Source organism: Natator depressus, chromosome 3 (assembly GCF_965152275.1).
Source record: "Natator depressus isolate rNatDep1 chromosome 3, rNatDep2.hap1, whole genome shotgun sequence".
Classification (NCBI taxonomy): domain Eukaryota; kingdom Metazoa; phylum Chordata; order Testudines; family Cheloniidae; genus Natator; species Natator depressus.
Window position 1 is genome coordinate 3,549,407 of NC_134236.1, and position 12,576 is coordinate 3,561,982.

Genomic DNA, 12,576 nt, shown 5'->3' on the forward strand with positions numbered 1-12,576 from the left:
CAGGCTGCTCTGGGGTCAGGCCACACTGCGCTGGTAGATCCATGCTGCAGGCTGAGTTGGGGCTGGGGGAGGGGCACCCCAACTGCGACACGTCCCTGGGTGGGTTCCTTGAGCGCCTGCGTGGCACTACACAGGCTGCTGTGTGGCCATGCTGTTCCCTGCACCCATTAGGGTACCCCACCTTTTCCCAGTCCGTAGGGCTCCAGGCAAAAAGCACCTACCCTTACCCAATTCGTGGGGCGAAGGGCCACATGTACAAATGGGTAGGGCTTAGGGTGTAACTAACCTGGTCAATTTAAGTACCCACACCCTTTCCCAATACGTAGGGCTCCGGGTGTATACTACTTCTGGGGATGTGCAGGACCTTTTACCAGTGAAAGAGCCTTACACAGTAATGTACTACGTAACCTCTATTTATTAACACTCACCAAAAACAGACTGCACACGCTACACATACAGTGCTCACCACGCCCAATAAGACAGATGAACTTTTCTTGATGGCCAGTCAGGATCAGGTCCATCTGGGGGACTCCAGTTTCTGCACGGTGTCATTGGCAGAGTGTTGAGGTCTGGCCGCTCTGATCTTTGGGGCTGTGTCCTGGAGTTGGTTCCCAAAGAACTTCCTTTTGGACCCCAGTTTATGTAGAGAAATTTGAGTTCTTTTTAGCTCTACCTTAACCCATCATTATACTAAAATTTTACTCACCAATCCTATCCCACCACCTTAATTAATTTACACCTAGCAAAATTAATTATGTAACAGACCGAAACAATTAAAGAACCAGACAGAGACCATACGGATAAACAATAGGGAAGTGGGGACCATAATGACAAAACAATAAAGAAATGAGGATTTCACAAGCACAACTATTGATAAGTGGTTTCTTGCCAGACAGAATGCCATCAAACCAAGTTTTCTTTAACCATCTTAAGATCTTTTCAGAGAACTATTCACAATGACGCCAAGATCTCCTCCTTGAGTGGTAACAGTTAACTTAGATCCCCATCATTTTTATATATATAGTTGGGATTGCTTTCCAATATGCATTTCTTTGCATTTATCAGCATTGAATTTCATCTGTCATTTTGTTGCCCAGTCACCCAGTTTTGAGAGAGCCTTCTGTAGCTCTTCAGTCTGCTTTGGACTTAACTATCCCCATTCTGAAAACTGAAAACATTTATTCCTACCCTTTGTTTCCTATCTTTTAGTCAGTTACGGACCAATGAGAGGGCCTTCCCTCTTATCCTATGACAGCTTACTTCGCTTAAGAGCCTTTGGTGAGAGACCTTGTCAAAGGCTTTCTGAACATCTAAGTACACTATCCACTGGATCACCCTTGTCCACGTGCTTGTTGACCCCTTCAAAGAATTCTAGTAGACTGGTGAGGTATGATTTCCCTTTACAAAAGCCATGTTGACTCTTCCTTACAAATCATGTTCATCTATGTGTCTGATAATTCTGTTCTTTACTATAGTTTGAACCAGTTTGCCTGGTACTGAAGTACTGGGACTGTCATCCATGAGTTTACAAATATTATTGCCAATGGCTTTGAGATTTCTTCAGCTAATTCCTTCCGCACCTTGGGATGAATAGCATCAGGCCCTGCTGACTTGATTTCATTTAAATTAGTTAGAAGAAATCTTTGACGTGTTCTGTACTTATTCTGATCTGCATCCCTTCTCCTTTATTGTCTATGCCGCTAGTCGTCCGGTCACGTTATTTTTCATGTTCTATTCATGGGGTTATTTTGCAAAGGCGTCTTTAGGGGCCAGAGGGGTTGAGGTTTTAAATATAAATTCAATAGTCAGACTTTTCCTGAAATATGACAACTTCTGGGCAGGAGTTCCATGAGCATGGAGACTGCAGTGTTCCCAGCAAAGGTGGCAGAGTTTGCTTCAGATTTTCCCATTATCTTTAAAATGTTACTTTCCTATAGAGCAGGGAAACTATGACATCCTTCTCGGGTATGACATACGGTGACTTGTTATCTGACACGCAGCACTGTGAGAACCCAGAACCAGGGGATACTTGATCTCTTTGAGATAATTTGATATTGTGTCTAGTCAGTATGTTTATAGGAGACCTGCTGGAGCATTCATTTAACCATATTTCTCTTCCTCTCCTTCACAGTACAGTGCGGTGGACAGCAATCCTCTCTCTCTCTATGTTATGCACCCGTTCTGGAATACTGTTGTGAAGGTGAGAATTCCTGCTTGTCATGTGGTTCTGTGCTGGAAGTAGAAGGGCTAATTTTCTGTCATGGCATAATCTCTTAGACAGGACTGCCTTTTGGTTGAAACAAACTCTGCTTTGTTAATTCCATGACAAATGCCAACCTTCGTCCTTCAAGAAGGACAATAACTGTGAGCGCGATTGCATATTGCATAACCGTCTAAAACTTTATGCTGCAGAATCATAAATGTCAAAAGCCTCTTATCACTATCTAACACCAGTAAGTCATAACCTCCTCTCTGATGTAGTTAAAAGCAATGTGTAGTGCCTATTGTGTGCGCTAATGTGATTCCTTGTGTGTATTTTTGCCGCTTTCCATAGATTTTCCCTACATGGTTGGCTCCAAATCTGATAACATTTTCTGGCTTCCTGTTGCTTGTCTTCAACTTCTTCCTCATGGCATACTTTGACCCTGATTTTTATGCTTCTGGTAAGACTGCTTTTTTTTAAGTGTACATTTTAGAGCATGTGAGTAATAAGATCTGATTCTCATGTCTTCCTATACCATAGTTTTGCAATTTCATGTGCTGACTGATATGGCTTGCTTATCTACTGCTCTGGAGTGTTCTTTAGTTTTGAAATATCAATGTGGCAAGAAGTCAAGGACAGAAATCGCTGGGTGATACTACACTAATGCAACCAAAATGTGACTCATTCCTTCCAGGTTTGTGAGAGGGAATAGCCAATGTTAAAACCAAACCCCCAAATTTGAGTTCTTTGTACCTTTTAAAGTCAAGATGAACTTTGACACACACAGTCAAAAAAAAAATATAAAACAACCCAAACAAACCCCCTTATGCTATTTATAGCCTTGAGGAAGAACAATAATACATTTGGGTGCCAATAACCTGCCTTGCTGATAAAATACCAATTTTAGGTTGCTGGCCTGCTTGTCTTTGTCCAGTTCATTTATTTTTACAGTGCTGTGTGTGCACCAGTGCTATATAACTAATCGTGTTCTTTAAAAAGGTAAAATTTGCCACTGGTACCTGTTTTTTGTTGGATTTAGAGTAATCTAAATTGGATTTAAATACACCCAAACCCTACATGCTACATGTGTGTACCTTTATCTTCCTCTTCTGATGGATGACTGTTCAGTCTTTTCACAGTCTGTTACAGTCCTCCTTGTCATCATGCTAAAGGATGGGCAAGCAGACTTTATATCTGGGCTAGTAAATTTATATGGCAGTCTTGAAAGGCTGTTTTGACATTAAGGGCTGATCTGCACTGAAAACTTACATCAACACAGGTACATTTCTCGGGTGTGTGAAAAATCCACACCTCTGGAGAAACGTAGCTATTCTGACTTAACCCCTGATGTAGAGGGGGCCAGGCTGATGGAAGGAAGAATTCTTCCCTTGACCTAGCTACCGCCTCTTGGGGAGGTGGCTTAACTACAGTGAGAGGAGAACTCTCTCCCATCGTAGTACTGAGCATCTACACTGGAGTGCTGCAGTGGCACACCTGCTGCGCTCTGACGTGTAGACTTATCCGACGTTTCTTTTGTCTGCATTTGTTCAAGAGAGAATCTAAAATGATTTGCTTTCTGGAAGTCTTTGTAGTATACCCCATAATCTCTATGGCGGGGCTTGCCTGTGTGTGTCCGGCATCCCATGTTGGAATGGCTCTTTCTAAACATCCGACTAAATACTTGATGTGAGAAAAGGCATAAGAAAGGAATAAGAAGGTCTGTAACCGAAAAAAAAAGGAAGAAGTTTGGCCCTTTATCACTTGCCCTTGCACCTTTGTCTTGTCATAGATCTGGGTGTTGGCTCTAAAGCTGTGCAAATAACGAGGCTTAACAAACTGTGTGTTCTTCTGGGCACTTTTGTAACTTTAATAGTGTTCGAAGGCACAGAACTGAAGGCTATGAGAATCTCCCCTTTGAAGGATGTGCAATCTCCCTTGAAGTGTTTTTGTCTTCCTATCCTGCAACAGCCTTGCACCTGGCTTAAGTAAGTGTAAAATGCTACCATTTTGATTTGGTGGTAGTGTTTTGCATCCGCATTGTACTAGGGTAAATGACTAGACACGTGCTGGGTCAGAGAATTGGACCCTGAATTAATACTGAACATTATTAATCTGAGGTCTAATTTGTGTGCCCAGTTACATGCCATCATATAATCCCATCTCATGGCTAATCTCGTGTAAAGAACAAAACGAGATGTCTGTTATTGATGACAGCAAATGTAATGTCTCTTCATATTTTGTTTCACGTGTCGGCTAGCTAGGATCTTGTTGGAAAAAGCAATAGCTGTAATGGGTCAATCACCAAAATCTAGCTGGAGATCTGAGAAGCGCGAGTGAAGCTGCAATTATTAGCAGCTGAGAGGGAATTCTGCGCATTTTGTTCCTTGGAGCAACTGGCAAATTTCACTAGCAAGAATACTTCTCTGTGCTGTAGTAATCATACACTGCCCTGGAAAGCTACAAATTTAAAAACGAATAACTCTTTTAAGATGGGGGCGCAATTCCCTGTTTCAACATTTGTCCAATCGCAGGTTCATGTTGGCCGCTTATGCGGGAAGATACGTTGTGGTGTCCTCCATCTAGGAGAGCTAGTTATGTCAAGCTGTTGACTGCCCGAAAGGGCTTGGGGGCACAAAGGGCTGAACTAGCCTTTCATCTTGAAGACATGTACAAATGTTTGTGTGGTTTGCAAGTGAAATGAGCTCAGTGATCTCATCCCACTCCACAGAATTCTGTTAATGTTAGTGCTGTACCGTTATTCTGTCCCCAGTAGGGAGTCAGCTGAATTTCAGAAAGGTCTGGTACTGGCCAAATAACTTCTCTAACACTGGATTGCTAGGAGGAGGCGGTGCCACACCATGGTACCTTTGGCATGCCCATCATCTTTCCTCTTCCCAATGGATAGTTGTGACCGTAGGCAATAGAAGGTCTGCTTCCTTCTGGTCCCTTCTTCCAGCACTGCCCTCACTGCTCCCCTTTGTCTAATGGACTTTTGTATCAGACCTTCCTGCTTCCGTCATTGCAGTTTCCTTTCTCCCTCAGACACTGAAGTCATGAAACGTGGCAGGCAGCAGGTTTGTCTCATTCCTCAGTCTTATGATCTGTTTTTCATAGTACCCGTGAATCATACAATCAGATGGAGAAGCCCCATCAGATCGTCCCGTCCATTTCCCTGCCAGAGCAGGCTTGTCCTCTGCAGGACGTTCTCAAAGTGTTTAGGCCTAAAGTTCGAAAGGATGGGGCTTGCATCATCTCACTTGAGAAACTAGTGCATCGCCTGGGCATGATTCTTATGACTGGATCTTGTGCCCTGTGCTGAGAGACAGGCAGAACACCCCACAATCCAACCCTTTGGTCTGTAAGAGCAGTAGAAGTAGGTCAGGGTGTGAACCCACCAGGGGAAAGTTCTCGAGTTCCAAAGCTTCAGTCTCTGATTTATTTTCAGGATTTCATCAACTGCTATGACCAATGAGGGAGGGAAGAAAGACTGCTTTGAAGCTTCAAGCAATGTGCATGTGGCAGGATATGGTCTGTTGTAGATGACCAGATACACTGTCTCCTCTGCCTGGGCATCAGACATGCTAATGCTCTCAGCATATGTCCTTCCTGAATGGGTTTTTCCTTTAAATTACTCCAGGCCGGCCATAGGCCAGATTTATAGGGAAGGGTCTGTAAGTCAACCCCTGGATCATGTTGTTGAACTTCTCCTAACACCTTTTCACCTTTCTTATGTCTGTTCGGTAATGCAGTTCCTATAACTGATTTGCTGTACTGATTTGCCACTATCCAAAAACTGCCTCTTAGTACAAACAAACAAGAACTCTCAGCAAAAGAGCTGCCAGAATTAGGTCTCTAAGACCAGAGTCTGTAAGTCCACTTCTAGTTTTTTAGAAACTAGTTAGTCATTTTATTAAAGTCATTCTTGACAGAATCGGTACAATTTCCGAAATATCATTGGAGAAAAAATGGAAAGAACACTTATGACTCATGGCTTTGTATTGCAATTCCCATAAACCAGATATTTGATCTGCCGTGTTTCTTCTCATAATATGCAGCAGTAGCAAATTTAAATTGGAGAAAAATAATATCTGTTAAGTTCACTATCCGTGTTAATATCCTGCTGAAATGAACGTTTAAATGTTTACTGTATCTGATATTTCGCTCCAGTCAAATGGTATTTCCAGGTATTTGGCCAAATATTAATAATACTTGGCACTTATGTATTGCTTTACATATTCAGAATACTTTTTGGGTATTAATCACCAGATTATAGGGACAAAGAGAGACAGTGGTAGCAGGGCCCTAACTTATTCAGGAAGTGGTATATTGCTGCAGACAGGAGAATCAGGTGGACGGGGAAGGTGGTGTGGGTACCCCTACAACCTTATCTCAGATTTCATCTCTCCTGTCCTCGGCCAGAAACCATGCCCTGCAGGTGGAAGGCTGGTTGCCACCTCAGCTGTCTGTCTAGCACACGTCTAAAGCCAAATGGCAGCCTGAGCTGGTGGTGTCGGTCAGGATTTAGGTGCACTGGCAGAATATGCGGTGTATGATAAACTTACACTGAGCTTGCTTCTAACTCTTGGTTTTCATCAGTGGCACTAGTGGAGGTTGGGCATTGCTTGAGGTCTAAATCACCAGAGGCTAAAATTCTGGCCCTATTGAAGGCAGTGGCAAAGCTTCCATTGACTTCTTTTACCAAGATTTCACCCAGAATTTTTAGGGGAAATGGGCACATCCTACTTGGGCATGGTGTGGAAGAACGTCGTCCCTACTCTAGCTGCAGACTCTGGAGAGCATTGGGCTCCCTATGGAGTTACGTTCCATGTTGCAGGCTTGACTAACTGTTTAACAAGTTCTTAGATTAATGACCATAACTGCAACCCCTTGATCATCTTACAGCTTAGAAAGTAGGTCAGTCTGGTGTCCCCAGTTTGGGGTGGGGAGAACGGGTATACTTTAAGTGTAATCTCTGTTCATCCAGCAATTTAAACTATTTACAGGAAGCAGACTTTAAAATGCTCTTGCTATGGTACCCCTGGAAAAAGTGTCCGGCATGTTTTAGGGCTGTGACTCATGGGGTAAGGTGAAGATTTTGTAATGGGTATTTTTAGTAGAAGTCATGGACAGGTCGCAGGCAATAAACACAAATTCATGGAAGTCCGTGACCTGTCCCCGGCTTTTACTAAATACCTGGGGAAGGAGTTCTAACAGGGATGTCAGCTGCTGCTCCAGCCCTGCCACTGTTCCTGCAGCAAGGGCTGACCACAGCTGCTCCAGCCCAGCACCTGGGGGGGCTGCTCTGGTGGGGGCTGAAGCCAAAGAAGTCATGGAGTTCCATTAAAGTCAGAATCTGACACAAGCCTATCCTTACTCAAGGGGTTTTGAAAAGTCCTTACTGGTCATCTGCCATCATTACTGGCCCTCTGTCCTCACTGGTCCTCTGTCATCCTAGTGAGGAGGGATAGCTCAGTGGTTTGAGCATTGGCCTGCTAAACCCAGGGTTGTGAGTTCAATCCTTGAGGGGGCCATTTAGGGATCTGAGGCAAAAAAAAAATTGGGGATTGGTCCTGCTTTGAGCAGGGGGTTGGACTAGATGACCTCTTGAGGTCCCTTCCAACCCTGATATTCTCTGATTCTATGATTTCGGCTGGGGAAAAGATAAAGTGAAAGTAAGGAACAGTGTGCCTGGTGTGGAGGATATATATTGTCTGTCCAATTACTCCATATGTAAGAACAGCCTACCTTCTTTAGTTCCTAGATGTATACATTTACAATATGGTTAAATATAAATGTATACATCTAGGAACAAAGAATATAGGCCATACTTACAGCATGGGAGACTCTATCCTGGGAAGCAGTGACTCTGAAAAAAGATGCGGGGAGGAGGGGTTGTGCTGGATAATCCACTGAATATGAGCTCCCACTGTGACACTGGGGCCAAAAGACCCTGGGAGGCATAAACGGGAATCTTGAGTTACAGCAGAGAGGTTATTTTAGCTCTGTATCTGGCCCTGGTGTGACTGCTACTGGAATCCTGTGTCCAGTCCTGGTATCCACCGTTCAAGAAGGATGTTGATTGATTAAAGAGGGTTCAGAGAAGAGCCATGAGAACGATTAAAGGATTGGAAAAGCTGCCTTATAATGATAGACTCAAGGAGCTCAATCTATTGGACAAAGAGAAAGTTAAGGGGCAACTTGATTACAGTCTATATGAGTATCTACATGGGGAACAAATATTTTAATCATGGGCTCTTCAGTCTAGCAGAGAAACGTCTAACACGATCCAATGGCTGGAAGTCGAAGCTCAGCATATTCAGACTGGAAATAAGTCCTAATTTTTTAACAGTGAGAGTAATTAACCATTAGAACAGTTTACCAAGAGCTGTGGTGAATTCTCACTGGCAATTTTTAAGTCAAGATTGGATCTTTTTCTAAAAGCTCTACTCTAGGAATTATTTTGGGGCAGTTCTCTGGCCTGTGTTATACAGGAGGTCAGACTAGATGACCGCAATGCTTCCTTCTGGCCTTGGAATCTATGAATCTGTGCATCCCCACTGTTTTCATGCAGTCCTGTCTCAGAATAGAATCATGCTTTGCAGCTGTTTTTGCTCAATTTTGTCATCAGTAAGTAAGCAGTTGGGAACTTCTATCTTTGCCCACCTCTGTTTCCATGACAGCAAAGCATCCTCGCTTTCAGTGACAGGATCGTGATTCCATGGCATGCGGCTCATGAACTCACCCTGTCCTGTCATCGCTCTTAACTCCTGTGACTGCAACCTGCCACAAAATAAATACGTTAAAAATGAAAGCTCCCCCATGTGGAGACAGAATTTCATCTTCCCCACAACGGTTTTCTCACAGCACAAAGATCTGGAACTCTTGCTCTGTGTCCCCCATAAGGGTGAATGTGGGGGGGTGCAGAGGGCAACAAAGCCATCCTAGCAGTGAAATCCAGGATCATGGTGTACCGTAACTAGGTACTTTAAGTATCAGAGGGGTAGTCATGTTAGTCTAACTTTAAAGTTAGGTACTTTAACTTTCATCCCAGGAAATGCAGATCTATCTAATTACAATCTAGAATTTATCCTGTGCTCTAAAGTCTTCGGCTTAAAATAGCGCATGAGTAAACATTTCAAAAGTGCCTAAGTTCCATTGAAAATGTTGTTGCACGTTTTAGGGTATGGGGAAAGGAGGCAGATGCTGTATTTGAGTGTGTGAAACTTGAGTGTGTGCCCAGATCTTTGACAAATTCAGCAAAAAGCGTGATCTTCAGGATCTACTGGATGCCTTGCGGAAAGAAGCGTAAGATAATGCCGGTAGGAACTGAGCAGGTGAAGGCTGATGTGATGCATCTCCTTTTGGTAGTACAAGCATATTGAGAGAATTTAAAGGAGCCTCCTCATGACAGCGAGATGACCCACAGATTTGGATGGAACCTTGTTCCAATTAATTGTTAAAACGATTCTTGTTGAAAGCATCTCTTGTACCAAAGCATAACCTGCTGATGTGTCTGTACTCATCTTCTTTCCAATCTCGACAGCACCTGATCGAGAGCATGTTCCGAATCGAGTGTGGGTCATGGTGGGTCTCCTCAACTTCGTGGCATATACACTTGGTAAGACTTAAGATTCTCATGATGTGTCTTGGATTTCTAATGTGCCTATCATCATAATGACTTTAATTAGTCAAGTGAACTGTTGTCATAGTTCTGTGTTTCCCAACCCCTTCCCTTCAGCTCACCCCCCCCCCCCCCCAAAAAAAAAAAAAAAGGAACAAAACTCTGATTCTTGGTAACTCCTTGGTTCCGTGCCACCCCTTGCTCTGGGGTGTTGTGAATGACGTATCGCTGGCTGAGATGCCTCTGGAAACTGCCACTCGTTCCAGGGAGGAACGTAAAAGTAGATGTCTCTTCCTATCAGAACTGACTTTATGGGGTTACTTGTGAAATATTGAATGCAGATTGTTAAATATTTAACATAGACTCTTCCTAAGGTTTTTTGTGTTTTTTATTTATTTATTCAATCTGTGCACCCCCAGGGACAGTGCTGGATCCTGAAGCTGGTTGCTGACTTCTCAGCAGTGCACACATTATCTGGCTGCTGCAGAGGAGTCCCTCGCTTTGCATGGGGATGTTTAACTTTGCCTCTCTGTGCGCTTCCCTTCCAGATGGTGTTGATGGGAAGCAAGCGCGCCGAACGAACTCCAGCACTCCCTTGGGGGAGCTCTTTGACCATGGCCTGGACAGCTGGGCCTGCATGTTCTTCGTAGTGACCGTTTACTCCACCTTTGGGCGGGGATCCAATGGTGTCAGCGTCTTCGTTCTCTATCTGCTCTTATGGGTGGTTTTGTTTTCCTTCATCCTCTCCCATTGGGAGAAATATAACACAGGGATTCTCTTCCTGCCCTGGGGGTATGACATCAGCCAGGTGGTAAGTAGCCCTTCTGCCTCTTGATTTCAAAATACTAATTTAGAAAACAGTGGGCAAGCTTTGGTGAATTACCAGAACTATTTGTGTAGCGTGTGTAGGGGCATGTGCTGCCCTGGCATCTTTCCCTTGGTGGCCTCTGTCCAGGTAGTCATAAAGTGCCCATCACCAGACCTAAACCTAACCATATTCTGACTTCTTCAGGGAGGAGAACTTTCTGGCAGAGGACAGAGAGCTTGGTTGCAGGGTGCAATAGTTGGAACTGTATCATCAGTGCTGCTTTATGAAGCTCTGATTCAACAAAGCAGACTGTTCACATGATTAAAGTAAGGTTTAATGAATCAAGGAACAAGGGAGGAAGTTATAATGAAACTTTTACTGCATAATTAGATTGGGACAGATCTAATTTCTCTTCAGCAGAGAGGTGATGTGTGTGACAAGTATCTGTATGTTGCCATAGGTTTTTGCATTAGCAGGAAATGAAATGTCTTTAAAAATTGGATACTAATAATTGTTGGTTGTCCAAAACTGACGGGGCCCGATTCTGTTGTGGCACTAGTGTAACGGTGCCGACTTAGTGGTTTATGTTTGTGTGCGATTGAATCGGGTCCAGTGGTTGTGGAAGCACTGATTGCCACGAGTTCAGGTATCTACTGAATCGTTGTACAACACTAGAAATTCCCTTGAAAGCTGCTCCTTCTGTCAGGAAAATCATGGTTTCTCTAGTCCTTTGCAATCAGTCATCCTCTGGCCTGTGTCTCCAGTTTTCCTAACCTGGCACTAATCCATGGTGCATTTTCCTGATCATGCATCAAACAATTCTAAGACACCATTGTTTGGTTCGCTACAGGAGGCGGTTAGACATGGGTCTGGCGGCTGGTGCTGGGGTGCTGTTGAAGTACAACCATCCTCTGTTTGTGCTGGTCAATCCAGTAGTGGGGTGGGGCTATCCCCAGGTGCATGTGCAAACCCCATTGGCTGCAGATAGCTCACGGGGGGTGGCACGGCACGGCAGAGCATCGCAGGCCCCTCTCCTTGCTATCCGCTTTCCGGACTGGCCTTAAAACTCACGGTGACCAAGCAGCCTTTGCCTCACCCCAGGTCTCATTGACCTCCCTTTCCAGACTAGCAAAGAGGCTTCCTTGGTCATGTTGCCGGAAGCAGAGGTTGGGCTGGTTCCTGACATGCAGTCAGCGTAGGCACCTGGGAATGGGGGCATATGTTTGGGGCCCCAAGTAGTTCTGAAAGCTGCACTCGGGTACTGGGGTTGCATCTGACCTGGAGATACAGGCTTCCTCTTGTTTTAAAGCTAAAGCTGGGTAGTGAAAATCTGATTGGAAAGCAACGCTAGCAGCTCCTGGAGCTGCCTGGTGAGGAATGGTCACCCCACCAAAAGCACATTTGGTCTGACCCGTCTTTCCAGCTGCTAATGCTTGTCTGCGCTCTCTCTGCATTTCCTTTTCAGACCATTTCAGTTGTCTACATAGTGACAGCGATTGTGGGAGTTGAGGCCTGGTATGCACCTTTCCTGTTTAATTTCTTATATAGAGACCTATTCACTGCAATGATTATTGGTAAGAAGCTCCATGTTGAAGCCTATTTTTAACCACCTCCTCTTTACCAATAGCCAGTGTTTCACTTTAAAAACCCGTCCACATCTGTTTATATTTTTAGCAAAGAGAAACTTAGTAAAATATCTCTGTAGAAAACTTGCCTGAACGAGTCTTGATCTAGATTGAAAGCAACAAAATGCACAGGGTCTGATGCTAGTCCCATTGAGGTTTTGGTGAGAACTGGCTAAGTCGCCATGGGCTGCCTCTAACTTATATACAATAGAGAAGATTGCAGCCAACTTCCTCCTTTAATACAAACAAAGCTCCAGGAGGGAGGTGGTCCCAGTATGCAATGCTCCATGCTGCTTAGCTTAGTATGGAAGTAATACAT

At 44.1% G+C, this 12,576-nt stretch overlaps 1 protein-coding gene across 2 annotated transcripts in view; it reads left to right on the forward strand.

The window, feature by feature from the left end:
• The window catches only part of SELENOI (selenoprotein I), a 54,826-nt gene that overhangs the window by 30,742 nt on the left and 11,508 nt on the right, over window positions 1–12,576 (forward strand). The window contains exons 1-6 of one of the 2 annotated variants that reach the window (XM_074947322.1): window positions 1,269–1,387; window positions 2,132–2,200; window positions 2,555–2,663; window positions 9,747–9,821; window positions 10,373–10,635; window positions 12,098–12,206. In XM_074947322.1, coding sequence (XP_074803423.1) covers window positions 2,171–2,200; window positions 2,555–2,663; window positions 9,747–9,821; window positions 10,373–10,635; window positions 12,098–12,206 — 586 coding nt within the window. In that variant the 5' untranslated portion in view covers window positions 1,269–1,387; window positions 2,132–2,170. Of the gene's footprint in view, window positions 1–1,268; window positions 1,388–2,131; window positions 2,201–2,554; window positions 2,664–9,746; window positions 9,822–10,372; window positions 10,636–12,097; window positions 12,207–12,576 lie in introns of those variants that run through there. The other variant, XM_074947321.1, reaches the window with a different exon arrangement.